The sequence below is a fragment of the Mastacembelus armatus genome, chromosome 18 (genome assembly GCF_900324485.2).
Source record: "Mastacembelus armatus chromosome 18, fMasArm1.2, whole genome shotgun sequence".
Lineage (NCBI taxonomy): Eukaryota > Metazoa > Chordata > Actinopteri > Synbranchiformes > Mastacembelidae > Mastacembelus > Mastacembelus armatus.
The window spans coordinates 5,655,515-5,673,259 of NC_046650.1; the positions used below are offsets into that span (position 1 = coordinate 5,655,515).

Consider the following 17,745-nt stretch of genomic DNA (forward strand, 5'->3'; position numbering starts at 1 on the left):
AATCATGTTCAGAAAGAGAAACAAAGGAAAACAATACCATCAATTATTGTGAATTTTGCTTTTTGAAGCACATCTGATTAGGGTTGTGCATTTTTAATTTTAAAATTATGACAAACAGTTTTTTACTTAGGTTTCTATCTTTCATATTTTGTATATTTATTGGCATTGAGAGTTTTTATGTTAGACATTTTTTCATATCCCACTTTAGGAACAGACCTGTCCCACATTAAGAAATGCAAATTGCCTCAGACAACTTGGCACTAAGAGTACTAATATGTCAACCAACCTGAGTCTGACCAGGACACATCTTCGGGGATTTTGGAACAGTACTTGTTGTGGGTTCAGTGCCTTGGCTTTGTATTGTAATATATTGTAGAAGCCTGAAATGCAAAATATGTCCCACATTAGGGTTTTTTAATTTGTTCTATTCCATGCTGCCAAAAAAACTCGTAACTTTTTGTTGCTTCATTGCATGTAAATTTTGAAACGCCTCCAACACAGCTTTGAATGGAACAAGCACAGGGCAGGCTGCATCTGATGCACTGATACATTTTGAAATGAATGCATTACTTTTCAAGGAACTACATCAGAATTAATAATTAAACTAAAATACTGTGTACTGTATACTACTGTGTACTAGATAGATAGATAGATAGATAGATAGATAGATAGATAGATAGATAGATGTATATTCAACAGTATGCAAAGGAGAGGGGAGTATGTATTCATACACATAATGAAAATCAAGATGTCATTGAATGTCCTTATGTTTTATCATCCACACTTCCAAGAGGTTTTACAGACACATATATCTACATCTTTTTGCTGCCAAACTGTCAGGTATTCAATCGCATGACAGCTTCTGAATGAGTTCTGCATTAATGCTGATGACAGCAAAGCCATTTAGATATGTAGTAGTGGTGTAGTCTAAGGGTATGTGTGTACTGAATACACTGGAGACCTCATGCTTTGAATGTTTTGGTCTGGGTCACTGGGACCTGAACTGTGCAAAGTCTTGATTCCCCTTGTTGTCAGAACTGCTAATCTGTCTGCTGCTTTGTGCTGGTTTGTTTGGTGAGCTACTTCATTTCTTTTGTCTGTTATTGAAGTTCCACAGTTCATAGTAAGATTAAAGTTAGTGCAAACTAGACTGAGAGTTACAGTTCCTTAGTATAGGGAGAAGAAGGTCGTGGGTCGTGGGTTCGCATCCCGGCCTTTCTGTGTGGAGTTTGCATGTTCTCCCTGTGCTTGCGTGGGTTTACTCCAGGTACTCTGGTTTCCCCCCACAGTCCAAAAACATGCATGTCAGGTTGATTGGTGACTCTAAAATTGCCCGTAGGAGTGAGTGTGAGTGTGTGAGGTTGTCTGTCTTTGTGTGTCTATATGTGGCCCTGTGATGGACTGGTGACCTGTCCAGGGTGTACCCCTGCCTTCCACCCGAGAGAGAGCTGGGATAGGCTCCAGCAGATCCCCGTGACCCTGAGCCAGGAAAAGCGGGTATAGAAGATGGATGGATGGATGGATGTTTCTTTTTTGTGTAGAATTTCAAGACTTGAGAAATAAGATAAGAAAAATTAAACTTACATTTTCAACATGTAAATCCCAAATAGATGAGGTGATTATATTTCTGTTTACTATAGAATTTATGACAGATTTTACGCTACAATTCTGATCTGGGAAACATTATGTTACAAGACATTCATAACCAGTCTGCTGATTGTTTTCCCTTTAGTGAGTCAGCTGTGAGTATGACTGTATTCATTACACATATGTAGGCTGAATAATCTTTATTATACATTAAAAATAGAAATATCACATATTTTACAGAAGCAAACTTTGAATCTTCAGAGTAAACAGTCTTTTCAAGTTAAACTGTTTACATTGACTATCTGTTCATATTTGTGATTTTCTTCTATATCATAAAAATCATTCCCATCAGCCACATAGCGGAACAAATCACATCCCAGTCAACAGCATGTAATTTACCTCTGTGGAAGAGACTTGGCCTTATGCTCTCTGACTAAACCCTGCTCTCTGCCCTTGTCTCCATCACTGTCCTCCTCTCTCCTTCTCTGTGCTGTCAACGAAATAGCAAACGTAACATCCAGTCACAGAATCTATAACCTACTGAGCCTTATGAATTGATCCAAATCAATTTCTAACATTATTCTAATGGAATATTAGGTTGACCTCACTTTCTCATCTGAACCTGCTTGTTTTCTTTGAAAAAACAATAGACAGATATTGTGTAACACAGTTACACCTTTATGTCTATTGTGAACATATAACTGAGTTTTCCTTCATTTGTGAATGAAGAAGAATAATTGCAGTGCTGTATAATACTGCACACTGCTCCATAGCACGGACACTAAAATAATAAAGTGCATCAGTTACCTGGGGAGTGCACAGCTAAGTCAGCTAACGTTGGTTGGAGCTGTAACACACACTTTCTAAGGCACAGTAATAACAACCCAGTGTTCACACACAGAACAGGCAGCAGCTGAATTTAAAATCCACAGTAACCTTCATCATCTACACTGTTTCTACCTCCTTGTCAGATTATAAAACATGTTCACAAAATGAACATGTTCACAAAATCTGACATTAGTTAACAATAGGCCTAATGATTGATCAATGCTGTAATTTTTAGGGGTGCTGAGATGAAAGTTAGGTGGTGCCTGAGCACCCATTTAAAGGGTCTTCCTAAAGTATCCCACTGCAGACCGCACCATTTATTTCTCTGGGTGAATCCACTCTGGGATCGTCCCATGAAAGACACACGTGCTGCAGGAAACCAGGGGTGACGTCTTAACAACATGGTTAATTACACGATTTCCCCAAGAAATCAAACATCAATGTGAACGACAAGGTTACACTTTCAATATGTGCTCATCATTTCACATGCAAGTACAAACATATCGAATGAATAGTTATTTGTTTGTTTTTGGTCATGAAACACAAAATAGCAGAGCGGTGACATTTAAGATATAACAACGATTCATTACAGCTAAACTCATCCGACTAAATAGTTGTACTGGAAAAGCTGATACAACAACAGCGGATGTTATATTTAGCTGTAATTAAAGCGTGGACAAACAGCGGAGGAGATTGTTGCTGACAGACACGTGACCCGGCGGGCTGGAGAAACGTTAGTACTTCCGGGGCGCACAGAGGCAACATCCTGTTTGGATGAGACAAGTGTCGCTGCTCCGGGACAACATGCATCCCACTCGGTAAAACCGTAAAATAAGGCGAAGGGGTCAGTGAAACCTGTCCTGTGACGGTAAGTCTGCTCACCGTAGATTACACGGCTAACTAGCTTAGCTGACCTAGTGCTAGCACGTTAGCCAGGGTTGACATTATTAGCCTGAATATTGATGTAGCGAGCAGTGTTTCTCAGCTAGTTCCTCCTCCTCTGTCACTGAGCAGCAGGATGATGCTAACTACCGTCAGCTAGGGTCTAGTTTATGGTGCATCATCACATGAAGTGTTGTCCCAGTGGTATTAGTTTGCTCTGTTAGTTAGTTAGCTAATATTAGCCTGTGTTTATTTATAAAGTCATATAATAACATACTTTTTCCATCTAGCTAATAACAGTAAGTTAGTGTCGTTTTCTTCATGTGATAATATAATATTATACATGTCAGTGTCTTGTGAAAATCATTACTGGAAGGTACATTGATCTTATGTCATTTTACCACATTTCTATAGATTCTGATATTTAACTTTGTTTCCTCAGTGTCATCAGTTGGGCCCAGCTGCAGACTAAACATATATATCCACGAACAGACCGAGAGAAACATGACCGAGCCACGCAATCCAGGGATATCCTCCATCCCTCAGGCAGCCCCAGTGCACACTGACTCCACCCCTCCTGCTGTAGAAATGGACCCAGTAGAGTACACCCTGAGGAAACGCCTCCCCCGGAAACTCCCAAAGAGACGGAACGACGTCTACGTCAACATGAAGACTGATTTCCGGGCTCAGCTGGCACGCTGTCAGAAGCTTCTGGAAGGTGGGGGTCACAGGGAGATCTGTGTCCATGGCCTCGGCCTGGCCATCAACAGGGCCATCAACATTGCCCTTCAGCTGCAGGCCAGCAGCCAGGGGGCACTACAGCTGGCAGCAAACACCTCCACAGTGGAGCTTGTGGACGACCTGGAACCTGAAGATCCTGATGAGGCCGGGGAGCCCATGACACGTACACGCAACAACTCAGCTATTCACATTAAGGTCTTCTACCCAGACCCACAGTAATCTCACTAATAGTCTTCTAGTCCTATTTGTTCCCTCGTAGACGACAAATGACTTTGTTGTCTGCTGGGACAGTGTGTGTGGAGACAGCAGCAGGGGACTGCAGAACAGAGCACAGAACATGCAGTGTGTTTATCAGTAAATGTGACTACATTTATCATGCTCCTTTGTTATGTAGTTTGTCATTTGCAGATTATTAGTCATTCTTTTTTCATTATGCTTGTCCTGAAGCAGCTGCTGTGTTAAACCTCAAATGTAATTCAACTCTTGTTGACAAGTTTGTGCCAAATGTAAATGTACAGATGTATTTTTTATTTAAAGAGTCTGTGCAAGTGTTTATAATTTCATTGTTTGAAGATACTAATAAATAGAAAAACTTTTAAACAAGGCCAGAAATCCTAAGTTTATTTTTAAGCGGACGTTGTTATAGTGAATGCCCATTAGATGTCAGTAGTGAGCCACTCAGCATGTCAGGATGTTATCCCTCAGCTACCTAACTTCTATGGCACCATGTCACAACAGTGTATTCTCAAAAAATGTTTATAGTGTGGGTTCAGCACAAGGTCAGAGAGACTGTTGGAGTCTATTTAAAATTGGTTTAATATTGTTGAACTCCTGGTTGTGTTTGTTTTGTTCAAAATGGATGTGGTGGCCAGTTTTCTTGAAGACTTGTATTTTGATTTCTGTCCAAAAATAAAATTTGCTGGAACGTCAGTATCCCGACTGAATCGAGGACAAGAAAGTTTGACCAGGATGTATTAAGTAATGCGTGTGATGCAGTTTGTGTTCAGCAACTGCACTGGAGAAACATGCTTGTTAAGTTTACTGACCTGAGCGAGGCAGATAATGAATGAAATGTACAAACTTCTGCTTGTTGTGTTTCCATGTGTCCTTTCTTTATCCAAGAATAATATTTTTGTATTTAAATAGCAAATTATACGGTGATGGGACAAAACAACACAACAGGAAAGAAAACATGTACAAACATCCTTAAAAAACATCTTGCACTTGCACAACAAGATATAAAAATACGGAAAAAAACAAGGAAGAACACTTAACTGGTTTAAAATAATTGAACTTCCATTTTGGAGAAAGCCTCCAGTTCCCAGGACTAACTGATTGTCCGCCGGGCTGACTGATGACGAACAATAGAGGGAGGGAGCAGACTCTTAGCATCAGATTCTGGAAAACTATTTTGCAATTACAGCCTCACGGGATGTTAATTGTGAAAGCCAAACAGCAATTTTCCGCACAGTCTGGACATCAGTGTGTTGAGATGGGTTGAGTGTTAGAAAGAAACAAACAAAAAAAAAAACATAGATAATGACAAAACAACTTCACAGTTCTCATGTAACTCCCCCCAAAATCCTTTTCCTCGCTGACCCTCATGCTCCTTTGTTCGCTGTAACTGACCAACTTTATAGTCCTTGGAAGGTACATGCAGTGTGAAAACTAACAGTCAGATACATACAATCTTTATAAAAAGGAACGTGTCATTGCAAATGGCACGGCTTTGCAAATGTGCTCACTGTTACGAATGAGAACTTGGCAAAAAGGGCCCAACTACATTTTTACAGTAAAAAAATACAAAGACTGGAAATTAAAGGTAGAAAATCTATATAAATAGTAGTGACACAGCTTTTAAAAATATATTAAAATATTCATTGAAAAAAAGAGACTAATGTTTCTGTGAGGCATAGCTGAAAAATGTTCAAGGCATGTAGGGTGAGGCCTCATACATTTTTTTTTACTGGAAATAGCCGCCCTGTCACAACCTCACAGTCCTTCGATTTCCAGGGGCAATCAATATTTTCTAGGTGTTACACTCCACGATACACTCTAAAGAGGTGAGTGTAGGGGTCAAACGTACTGAAAACCCACGCACATGCACACTAATACGTGCAGTTTGAAACTTGTAGTCTGAACTCACTCACACACACACACACACACACACACACACACACACAGACGTTCATCCACACAAAAAGTGCTAGAGAGTGCCAGTAGAACAGCTATTGGTGCAGGGCTTCCCAAAGGCCTCCTTTGGTCAGAGTGTGCCTCACCATGTCCATGTGTCACATCTGCAGTCATCTCCTATGCATTCAAAGCCTAGCTGGGACTGTGTTTTCTTATCTGCCTCCTCTCCTTAAGTGAGGATGGCTGTGTCTTTCGCTTTTCCACACCGCTTCCAGCAGCCAACGTGCAGCTCAACAGTGTCAGGTCCCTCTTCTCGCCTTTGGAAACACAAATTAGCTTTGCCTGGAGTAGGGAGATCAGTTCATCAGCTGACATCTTGCTGACAAGCTTGTGCATCCAAAAGAAGAAGGCGAACTTTGCCTCGAAGGAAGTTGACATGAACTTGAAGCAAGTCTGTTGCTGATGACACCCTCCATGTTCCCTCAAGTCCTGCTGCATTTCCTGGTGGAATATAGTCCTAAAGGCAAACACAAAGAAATGGTGGAATTTTTTCAATTCCTAGTACTACATCCTCTCCTGCTGGAGTATGTCAACCCACAGAAATGTGCTTTTAGTTAGTAAGTGTCATGCATTTCCAGTCATCTGCACAACCCCACTATAGAAATCTTATCTTTTCATGGAAAGTCTTAAAATACCCGTACAGCAGCCATGTCTCGGTTTTGACCAAATCAACAGTCTTTCATAAGTCTTTCTTTGTTTTGGGGTTTTATGGGTCTAAGCACTGTTAACTCTTCTGTTTACAATGATGGCACTTTCAGTGACCCTTGAACCTGGACACAAACTTTTGTGCACTGAATCATTTCAAAGACTGTTGTCTAAGAACAAGCTTGTACAGTGGCTTTACTGCATCTGTTAGCATTATGTCACTGTGATACTACACGTCTGCCGTTTTTTTTTCTGCATTTGAACTTTTGTTTCTCACCTGGATGTTGAGGCTCCGGAGCACAGCATTGATGCTGAGCAGGTTTCTGATGGTGTTGTCTATGTGGCCGTGCAGCGCTGTGTTGGTGACCGATGTTCGTAACAAACCGAGGGCCTGCTGTAAAAGCCATAAGCCAGACTGCACTTCCTGGGCTTGTTCCAATGCCTTCCCAAAAAAGGAGGAAGAGGGCAAGAACGTTATGAAAGAATTAAGGATCAGTAATAATTCTGATCTACAGCTACTAAATAACAAACGTTATAGGTCCACCAAAAACCTAAGTTGTAGCACATAAAATGTCATCATATATTGGACACCGCTTAAACCTGTTGCTAGGTGTGTAAACAATTTCTCGCTGTTCAGTTACTTACATTTTTCTTCTCCCAGACATCAAAGTCGACTCTGGTTTGTGGGACATTGACGGACTCTGACAGGCTGCATCCTTCTCTACATGACTTCTAAGAAAACAAGAGATCATTTTTGTAAATGTTGAGTATGGCTAAATCCAGGACCAGGAATTCAGGTGTATCTCTTCCACAAGCGTCTCCTGTTCTTAGGTCTCCCTGCCTGCATACATTTTTCTCTCACCATAGCAACTTCTGCGTCTCGTGCTTCCTTAATGAAATGGTTCAGGACCCTCAGGTCACAGATTGGCCTAAGTGGGGATGGTAGGCCTGGCCGGGTCCACTCCAAGACTATCAACAGTAAGGCAAGCAGTCCTGTCATGACAGATACAACAGATACACAAATACAGTCACTCCAAGATTACTGAGCATTAAAACACAATGAGAATGAGAGAAGTGGAAGTGAAATTTAAAGGAAGCAACAACAAATTTGTGACATAGGGCTGATATTTAAACTTTGGTCTCATTAGTTCAGTGGATGCTACTGTAACATCTAGGGTGTTTTTTTGGTTTTTTTTTCCCTTGAGGAACATGGGTCTGGCACCCTGTCCTACAAACTCTTGTTCAGTGACTTTTTATTGTGGTTTTGCAGATGATTAAATGTGTAAGAGATGCCTTCAGAGTTTAAAGTATTGTATTTTTTTAAGCATCCTCTCACATTGAGCAAAGCAAACACTCCACCAGGAGGTAATATTTGGGCTTTTCTATGGCCTGTCATTCTTGATACAGTCTCCAATGGGCCCTGGATTTTCCCTCCAGCTCTGCCCTGCACACCTGACTCCTGTTTCCTTGATGCCCAGTGGCTGCCACACCCACAACACCTGTCTCCATTTTCCTGATTTTCTGATAGACTGTGTGTTGTGTTCATCACAGCATGTGTGCTTCGAAGCCTCCGCTTCTGTGTTCTTGCTGTCTTCCTTAAGTTAACATGTTTGGTTTTGGATTCAAATTTGTTTGGACTCTACTTTTTTGGACTCTTGCCTACGCCCTCAGACTTATTGCTCGATTCAGACTGTCTGTGATGTCCACCTGAACTCTGACTGCTCCTGCTTGATTTTTGTCACCACTAATCACAGTAAGTCTCTTTTATTCCTATTTCAGTGTAAATATGCTGAGAGACTTTACCTGCCGGCCTTCCTCAGACCCTTTCTGCCTGATGTTGATAAACTACTAATGACAGATAGATGGATACAGTGGATGGATGAATAGGGAGCCATTGGGACACGGGGGAATTCTTTTGATTCTTTTTTTTTTCTAGTATAAAAATGTTGAGTGTGAACAAAGAAACTAATCAATTTATTAAGTGCTAAGCTATATTTTTTCACATCAAAAGTTTGAGGCCTTTAAGATTATACGAACAACTGTTTTTTGTATGTCACTTACTCTATACTCACCACAAAATATCTATAACAGCAAATATAAATGTTGCAGACCTTCCTAATCATGCAATTTTGTTTTGATTTCAGAACAGTGCCTTTTCAAGTTGCTAGGTATACACTTACTGATTGCATTTGTTAATCATCATTTGTTGCTGTTGTCTGCATACATAGCTTTTCAAGGCTTGGTTTTTCAATTTGACAGTACAATAAAACATACAGTAAACTTTTGACAAATGTGCTAATGCATAAATTTTGCAGGGGAACTGATGCACTTAAAGTTGCGTCATGTAAAATAAACATGATTCAGCAACTTTAAGTCTCATTCTTTGAGTTTCATTCTTGTCTACAAAACCTAAAAAACCATGTGATTGCATATGATCAGGAACCTGCAGATATCATGACAATGCAGAAATGACTATGCCTGTTTAACCCTTATTACGTCTAACATCCCTTGAATGCACAGCACTCTTTGAACTCCAGGGATAAATTCGGCTTCTCCTGTTGTGGATCATGTGGGCATCTAGCCTCATTTCTCTTTGGCACATGCTGAATGTGCTCTTTCACAGCAGCCTTTATGGGTGACGCAAAACAATGATAAAAATATACTGATGTTGAAAACAGGGCAGATACAGGCTGGGCTGAGCAATCTCCTAGATAGCACAAATTGAACTGACCTGCCAAAAGTTCCACGTTTCTTACCACTGAGTAATAATAAGAAAATATTAGTAGTAGTCATTAGTAGTGCTCCTTTAAGAGGTCAAGAATATCACCAGCCTCCATGCCCCGATAACACTGTCATTGACAGTCTGACTGTCATTGACATGTACGATCAGTGTGTGTCTTTTAAACAGCACATCTGACTCACACCACCCCCATGTTTCACAGAAACCTCCAGTAAACTTTGTACGTACATAGTGGTAGTGGTGCACATTGTCCCACAGCTTCACGAGTTACCAATTGCTCCATGCACATTACTAACAGCACTGTAGCCTTCTTGTTCCTCTGAGCAAGCACTAATATTCTCTGCAGCCCACTAAGTATGAACACACACCAGTACACACATGGCATCATCAGGTGCGTGATATTCACTAGTACTTATGGATGTGCATTTTTAGAGTTATGGTTCCTATCACTGAAAATTATTATTTACTTATGATGAATACTAGATTGGAAAAATGAAATAACTCTACTACTGCTGGAGTTCTGGAGTTCTGGAGTCCTGGAGTCCTGGAGATCTTTCTGTGCTGCTGCTAAAGAGCACGAAGAGCAGACACTTTGTTAAATGTGAATGTGTGACTCAAGTTGAGGATTATTGGTGACCTTTTCACCTCCGCCATTGCCTACGTGAGAATGCATCAAGCTAAACTACGCATGCACACGCGCCCTCTCTACATTCTCACCATGGTGGTGGAATGTGCAGTTCAGGTCTGTGGCCAGACTAAAAGTTAACAGCTTTGTCTGCCAACATTAGCTGCCAAAACCGGGGTGCTATCTTAAAGTGGAAGCAGTGGTCCACAAGTGGCAGTGCTATGGATAAATACCAGGCTCCACTCCAGATATGTGACAAATGCTTTGCAAAGGTAGCCAGATGCTCACGTGAGAAGATGCAATTGACATGTGCCATTTTAATCAACTAATCTGGTGCACAGGAAGAATTCAGCTAGTGAAGCCATAGTCTGTGTGGCACTAATGGTTAAATGGCAAAGAGGATAAAGATGAGCTATTTAAAGTACATCTCAGTAATGACGTGGTTGCTTTTAAATGCTTTTTGTGACCTCTCTATTTTGAATGGGTCTTCCCCATGACAAAGTGCAGAGTTGTAAATAAGCAGCTATCAGATGACACAGGTGTGACATAATTTCCTGTTCGGCTCCAGTGGAATTCTTTAAAGTTGTCGGCCTTTGATAACCTTTTGCTCTTTTCTGCTGACTTAAGTATGTGACGACTGTGCCAAAAAACTGCAGTTTCAGCTTTTGAATATGATCCCCTCTACTTTTCAGCCTGCTGTGTCATGCTAGAGAAGAATGACTGGAGACTATTTTCCCATTGAACAAGACAGAAATACATGCATATCATCAATACTCAGCAATTTCCCAGAAGACCACTTTATCAACAGTGTCTTACAGTAAAGGGTAAAACTAGACTTTTAACAAGACTGAGCGCCAAAGCTGCAGCTACAGATTTAGGTTCATTTATTAAGCTAAATTAAGCTGAATAACAACAACCCAGTAGCATCCAGAAATATGTTTCAGAAACATGCAGAACAAAGAGTTTGGAACAAATCAGGGGACCTTCAAATGGGCAGTAGTCCTGAGTAGACCTCCAGAGAGTCCTTAATAATCTCAAAATTCAACATTCAGCCATAAACCGTCTAAATACTGAATGATACATGCAAAGTGATGAATGTGGTCTAAAATCCTGAGCATACAGACCGCTGCAGCAGGATAACGCACGCAAAGCAACGCGGCGGACTGCATAATGTAACATGCGCTCTTACCTCTACTCGTTTTCTGCAACATTCGCAAACAGGTGCGGCATCTTTTAAAAACATCGTGAAAGCATTAAACACACGCACAGACTTCACGGCTCAAGTTAAAGGCACCAGTCAAACCCAATAAGTCCAGCACAGAACCAAGTGCGCTGGCCCCGGCGCTAGTCCGACTGGCATGTGGGTCCGCGTCTAAAAGACCTGTGCTGCTGCTGAGAGTAGTCACCTACCACACTTTCTCACCGCCGTGCTTTGGCAAAACCTTTTATTTACCTCCCCAAAGGATATAGCGATAACGTGATAGTCCGCAAGGACAAGGACGCGCCTTTTACGCACCGCGGTGAGCGATTAAACATCAACCCATGCATGCAGATCCTCTTTGCGTAAAGCTTGAAAATAGGCTAACTACTAAAGCCGGCGTACAGAGGAAAAAATCACGAAGGCATGTCCGTAACTCACTGGGAAACTCCATCGCGGCGTCCGCATAGCCCCTCACAGGGTCCTCGTGGCTTGGCACATGGGTCCGTCTATTGCCCATTAATTGGAAACGAAGCTCTTTTGTGGATCTCCTGCACTTATCCGGTAGGTGTTTCTAAAAACTGATGCTGTTTGATTTTTTTATTGATGACTTTGAAAATAAAGTTGCATTGTTTCTATGATGACAATCTAAACTACCTCCTCCCTTAAGGCAAAAATGTTTTCTTTCATTGTTATCCAAATAATAGGCTATCCCTGTTTATAAAACATTTGGCCTAAAAAGTAAATAATGCCTCAAAAAAGCTGTGCGGAGACTTCCCATTCATTGTTTCGATGATTTGCAGAAACAGTCATTAAAGTAGTATATTGTAAAAAAAAAAAAAACGACAGTGTAAACGTTGATCCATCTAAAACGAGTAATTGTTTTTAAAAAGGTTGCGTTTTTTTCGTTTTTGATTTTTCAAAAATAATTTTATTTTAAGCCCAAGCTTAAACAACACATGCCAGGGCGCGTTCAGTGACCACAGTGGACAAACCGAAGTTCGTGTGTTTTTCTAAATATTTGAAACACGGCTTTGAGATCGAAATAGTTTATTTACTGAATCTGTGGCAAATACAAGAAAATATAGGTTTCGTGAGTGTGCACACCCGTGAGATGCCACCCGGCCACTCCAGTGAGTTTGACGTGACGCGTGGGTATAACTTTAAACACACCAATCCCTCCTCTCCCACAGTGACACATACACTCAAATGTTTACAGTAGGTGATCATTCAAAACGTCCACCTGCACGTCCCCGACAGGCATGCGTGCCAAAGCCGTTGGAAGCTATTCATTTTAGGGTAAAACAAGAGTTAAGAGCACTGGCCCTCATACAGAAAGTGGCTGTAGGCTGTACATTTAATGCTAATCTGATCTGGTCAATCCACCACTCTTATGATACAGACATTTCAAATGGTTCTATATTGGTGTGCTGCTCCAAAAAGATAAATCCGCTCAGGCAGATGAGGGCAGCAGAAAGACAAAACTAAAGGTGAGACAACACAGTGACACAGAGGAGTAAAGAGGAGTGAAACAGGAGAGTATAGGAAGTGAAGTCAGAGCAGTTGGACACTGGGGTGTTGGAGGTCTCCCAAATGCCTGGAATAGTCTCTACAGGCATCATCAGGGCAATAAACAGCTGGTTTGAATGGTTGACAGTGAGACAAGACGTATGTAGGGCAAAAGTTATCAGGTATGTTAACAAAGGGATGAGGGCAATAATGGGACATTTTATACCATGAATACTTCCTAAAGTGCATGTGGTACCCTCTGATTATTATCTGTTTAAGTTCAGAGACTCATTGAAGCATTGAAGCAGGAAGCAGGAGGCTCACCACCTGACTAATGACACTATGTTGGCTTTTACTTTAATCTGTCACCTTTCTTTATATATTTAACCTTGAAGATAAACGTGTCCTGTGTACTTTCCGAGGCCTCTTCTCTGTATTTATTCTGTCCCTGGGCCTGCATGCGGTATGAATAATTATAGTACGCAAAGTTTATCAAAAGAAAAACAAACTAGTAGATAAAGATTCCCTAAATTTACTGTTTTCCAGTTGGTATTTCCTGCTGTGTTAAACACCAGCTGTGCAGACTTTAATTGGGAAGGTGTGAAACAAATGTAGGTAAAGAGAAAACAGTTAGGTTTTATTACCACAGCTCCTCAGTGTGTGAAAGGTCCCCGTCGTAAAGGAGTAATTAGTTAAGCATTTGAAGAGCCCTTTGAAGACACTTGAGTACACCTGGACAATTATTGAGGACTGTTAGAACAGATTCAGAAGGCCAGTTCTGTAAAGTTAAACCTTTGAGAAGCATTTGCCTGTTTTAACCTTTGGAAGATATTCCAACCTTTCCACATATATATATACATATATATATATATACATAATGTAATGTAATATCATGTGAGATACCTTGGGTATCATGTTCCAGGTATGGCAATAGCAATGGTTTATTTGTCATCAATAAAATGAATTATCTGCAAGAGGAACAGTCTTTCCAGGTAATGTGATATCCAAACAGGAATACTAGTCACACATGTTGAAAATTTTTATATAGCAGTTCTATTCTCTGTACTTTAAGAGGGCGTATTTATGTCCCATGTCCTCACCCTGATCCTTGATGGCCCCTCTGGAGCCAGAGTAAAGGAAATATACTGAAATTTCCTGGAAGTACCTTCTGTGTGTCATAGAGGAGGGGGGATCTTCCAGAGGCTAAAGGAGGCTTTTCCATCAGACAGGAAGTAAAAGGATGTTTGCATATGCATTATCAGGAACCAGCATGCAATTCCAGGTGTCTCACTGAAAAACTAAGAGTATTTTAGATGGTAAAATACAGACAATTACTGAAAATATTTGAATTGAAAAGAAAATTGATCAATAACAGTATAATGGCTCGTGTATGTATTTGTAATGTTTATTTACATTACTCTATAAGCAGGAGTCAGGAAGGAATCTCTATCTATCTATCTTAAATAAATGAAAATATTTAATGAGTGAGGATAATCCTGCGCATTTTTATCTCTGCTTCTGATATGAGTCAGCTTTAATACTACATGGTTACCGCAGCACTAAGCGACAAACAATGTTGATAGATTGTTACACTGTTTGCTCAAAGGGCTGTTTGCTTATGTCTGAGCCAACATGAGAGAGAAAGGGGAGAGGGAGACAAGGTACGTGCTGCAAGCCATGCTTCATGACCAGGGCAGGGGATTGGGGTGGGAGGTGAGGGATGTGTGGGGAGTGCGGGGGCAGGGGAGTCCAGTCACACTGACTCCTGGGTTGGAATGGGACACGGTTGTTGAATTTAGGCTCATTTAAAAGAGGAGCGGTGGCGTAAACCTGTGTCTCACTTACACTTGTTAATAAACAAAGACCACCGGGGGATGATGCACACAACAAGCAGCAAGGGAGAGGCAATACTGTATTATATAGAAGACAGTGAAAGTGCACAGCTGTTACGTTGGAGTGTGTATTTTTGTCTATTGCTTTCTCATCCAGGGTTTGGGCTCAGAGCCAGCTAGGTCTACTCCTCTGGCGCGACACAAGACAGGAAGCTGACATAAAAGAATGGGGGGACCGACTGTGAGGGACACAGGAGCCAAGGCAGGAGCCAAGACGGTATCCACTGACGAGGTCGGAAGTTATTGTTTCAACTTACAGGCATCGATGGTGACAGGAATCCTATCACCCTATTGACGTTATCCCCCTTATATTGTGATCCCCTGGTGATGGCCAGATGTGTGGAGAGCATTCCAGGACAGGAACCACATCACTGGAGTCTCCCTCTGATCAAATGTTCTCATTGCTGATCCTGAATGTACATGAAGTACTTCAGTGTGTGCATGCTTATGAAATGTACAGCCATAGGAAGCAGAGTTGAAACATGAATTCAACCTGTGTCTTATTTTGCAGCCAACAAAATACCATTTGTTTTTTTATTTTCAAACCCACCTTTGTTTCTCTTGCTGCATCAGGTCCAGCAACTGCTTGGCTGCACTGTGAAGGAAGAAACTACCAATAAGGTACATTATTTCTCACCATACTAATCTCTTACTGTACTAATCATTCTGACAGCAGAAATGATCCTAATAGAACGGAGAGTCCTGGTTTCTGTTTGCTTATGTCTGAGCCATCATAGATGTTTCAATTGGAACCACACACTGATCTGATCGAAGTGTTGATGCTTTATGTTCCTTTCATTTGATCACTTTAAATTGTGTTTTGTGTAGGAATTGCTAAGCAACCTGGTATCAGACATGTATCAGTTGCTCAACAAAACTGCTGGGACCTCTGCCCAGAAAAGGGGACATGGTGGACTGCTTTTGAAGCAAGACCTCAGCCTAGTGGAGCCAAGTAAACACCTGAGAGTCGAGTGACCCCAGTACCAGCAACGCACTATGTTGGAGCCAGGATGTCATGTGAGTTGTTTGTGTCATATTAGGCAAAGTTTGAATAGGACTGGACTGTCTAGGAAGAGATTTCCAGATCCCTTTTCAAAATGCACAGGCAAACTATCAGTCCACCCACCACGTGACATCAACCACTCTTAAAGTGTGAGCATCACTACTGTTAAGTTACACCTGACAGACACTTTTTAATGAAATGGGTAGCATCTTAAAATCTTCAAAAATCGCCTTAGACTTTTTGCTTCTAGATGTGCCATAATCCAAATGACAGATATTTCATGGACCTCACTGACAGGTGTGAGGAGGTGAATGGATCATGACTACCTGTTCAGTCACAGTCATTCCTGGGTGAAGGATTTATTACGTCTGTACAATGTGCAGGTTACTGGTAGATGGTTAGGCTCACGTCCTTAGTGCCATTTTAGCTAAGATGAGGCACATATTTCACCAAGAACCTGATCTTTCCCAAAACCTGCTCATTTGCTGTGAGCATCCAAGCAAACAGCAGACCATAAAAAGTTCATCCAGCTCCACTCTGTACATGCAACTACTCTATTGAAGCAGAGGATACTTTAGGAATGAAACGTGTTGCCCTGCGACAAACAGATAATGTCTGTATGGGCCTTTAATAATAGAGGTGGACCATAGTGTTGGACTGGTTCCCCCCCTGTGTTCAGAGGCACCAAAATAAGGCCAGACAACAAACAGAACATTATGTGAGGGGCCATGTCACAACCAACACTTGCATCACACACTCCAGTGTTAACATATAAGTCAGAATATTTGCTATAATAGGCCATGAAAACACAACCCACATCACTGAGGGAGAAGATAAACTTGGCCAGTGCTTTAAATCTGATTGACCATTAACCAACCACTCACAGGAAGCACAGTTACTATACTACTGAATCTGAAAGGCTAAAATTAAAATAGATGTAGCTGTATATCCAATAATTCAAAAGCAATACACACTATCCCAGTGTCAAATTCAAAGGACAACATTATACAACAAAGTCTAACAGCACAGACGTTAAAGTACCTTGGCAGTTTCAGCTTTTCCTTCCACAAATTTTTATCCCTGAGTGTTTCTATTGCAGGCAGGGAATGTATAGCACATGGCTACTTAGCTGCCCCATTATTACCTCAGCATCTGTTTATTCTAGTATGATTGTTGCCTCAGAGATATTTTAGGTTCCATTGTAGTTCAACATCATCAATTTTCATAGCTGAATGAAAAACTACCCATTCTTCATTCATAATGAGGCTATTATTGGTCTATTTCAGATGAGACACATTTGTAAACAGGATTTCTGTCAGAGAGACGTTTAGAAATACTACCAGTAACCAAGACAACGAAAGCTTGTGCTGTAATCGATGTACCTTCACAACATGTTTATAAATCAATACTTTGTAGCAGAAATGACCATATCACTAAAAACCTTGTTATGTATGTTTCTTCTTGGGGGGGGAAGTATAACATCCTGAAAATACGCATGACTGACTGATCTGTTTTGGTTTAGGAGCATCCTCAGCCATAACAGGAACAACAACTGGCTCACTGCGCTGACATACAGCATGGAAGTGTGTAACTACATGCAGATACAGGTCAGCCAGTTTGCAGAGTGATACTGAGGTTTTCAGAAAACATTGTGGAGTATCTTTATACTGGTGTTGTGGGATGACAAACCTGTATTTTCAGGAGGAACTAACCCTTCTCCATTCATAACTTTATTTACTTCCATTACTCGGTTTAGACTGTGTTAGTTTCATCTCTCCCGCCAATATATTTCCTGTCTGAAGTCAGCCGCGGTGCATAGTGGAGGTTTTCTGATGGATATAGTAAAATATAAAATATTGCTGCAAAGACCTCCTTGGTTCAAAGTAATAAAAAATAAATCCC

The 17,745-nt window shown here is 41.0% G+C and overlaps 2 protein-coding genes and 1 long non-coding RNA gene across 5 annotated transcripts; 2 read left to right on the forward strand and 1 right to left on the reverse strand.

Moving 5' to 3' along the window:
* The first annotated feature begins 3,147 nt into the window (after positions 1–3,147).
* On the forward strand, positions 3,148–4,968 carry pop7 (POP7 homolog, ribonuclease P/MRP subunit). The gene is made up of 2 exons (XM_026292371.2): positions 3,148–3,283; positions 3,740–4,968. The coding sequence occupies exon 2, from the start codon at positions 3,802–3,804 to the stop codon at positions 4,255–4,257; it is 456 nt and encodes a 151-aa protein (XP_026148156.1). The 5' UTR covers positions 3,148–3,283; positions 3,740–3,801; the 3' UTR covers positions 4,258–4,968.
* Positions 4,969–5,071: 103 nt separating this feature from the next.
* On the reverse strand, positions 5,072–11,959 carry epoa (erythropoietin a). 2 transcript variants are annotated; one of them, XM_026292351.2, is made up of 5 exons: positions 11,881–11,959; positions 7,739–7,869; positions 7,522–7,608; positions 7,154–7,318; positions 5,072–6,688 (listed from the first exon to the last, which is right to left on the reverse strand). In XM_026292351.2, the coding sequence occupies exons 1-5, from the start codon at positions 11,957–11,959 to the stop codon at positions 6,536–6,538; spliced, it is 615 nt and encodes a 204-aa protein (XP_026148136.1). In that variant the 3' UTR covers positions 5,072–6,535. The 2 variants fall into 2 exon arrangements, with proteins under 2 accessions (XP_026148136.1, XP_026148142.1); XM_026292357.2 differs by having other exon boundaries at positions 11,431–11,923.
* On the forward strand, positions 11,701–17,661 carry LOC113121682 (uncharacterized). 2 transcript variants are annotated; one of them, XR_003294778.2, is made up of 5 exons: positions 11,701–12,003; positions 14,938–15,256; positions 15,414–15,461; positions 15,669–15,857; positions 17,366–17,661. It is a non-coding gene; the product is annotated as an uncharacterized LOC113121682 (long non-coding RNA). The 2 variants fall into 2 exon arrangements; XR_003294777.2 differs by having other exon boundaries at positions 14,938–15,461.
* The last annotated feature ends 84 nt before the right edge of the window (positions 17,662–17,745 follow it).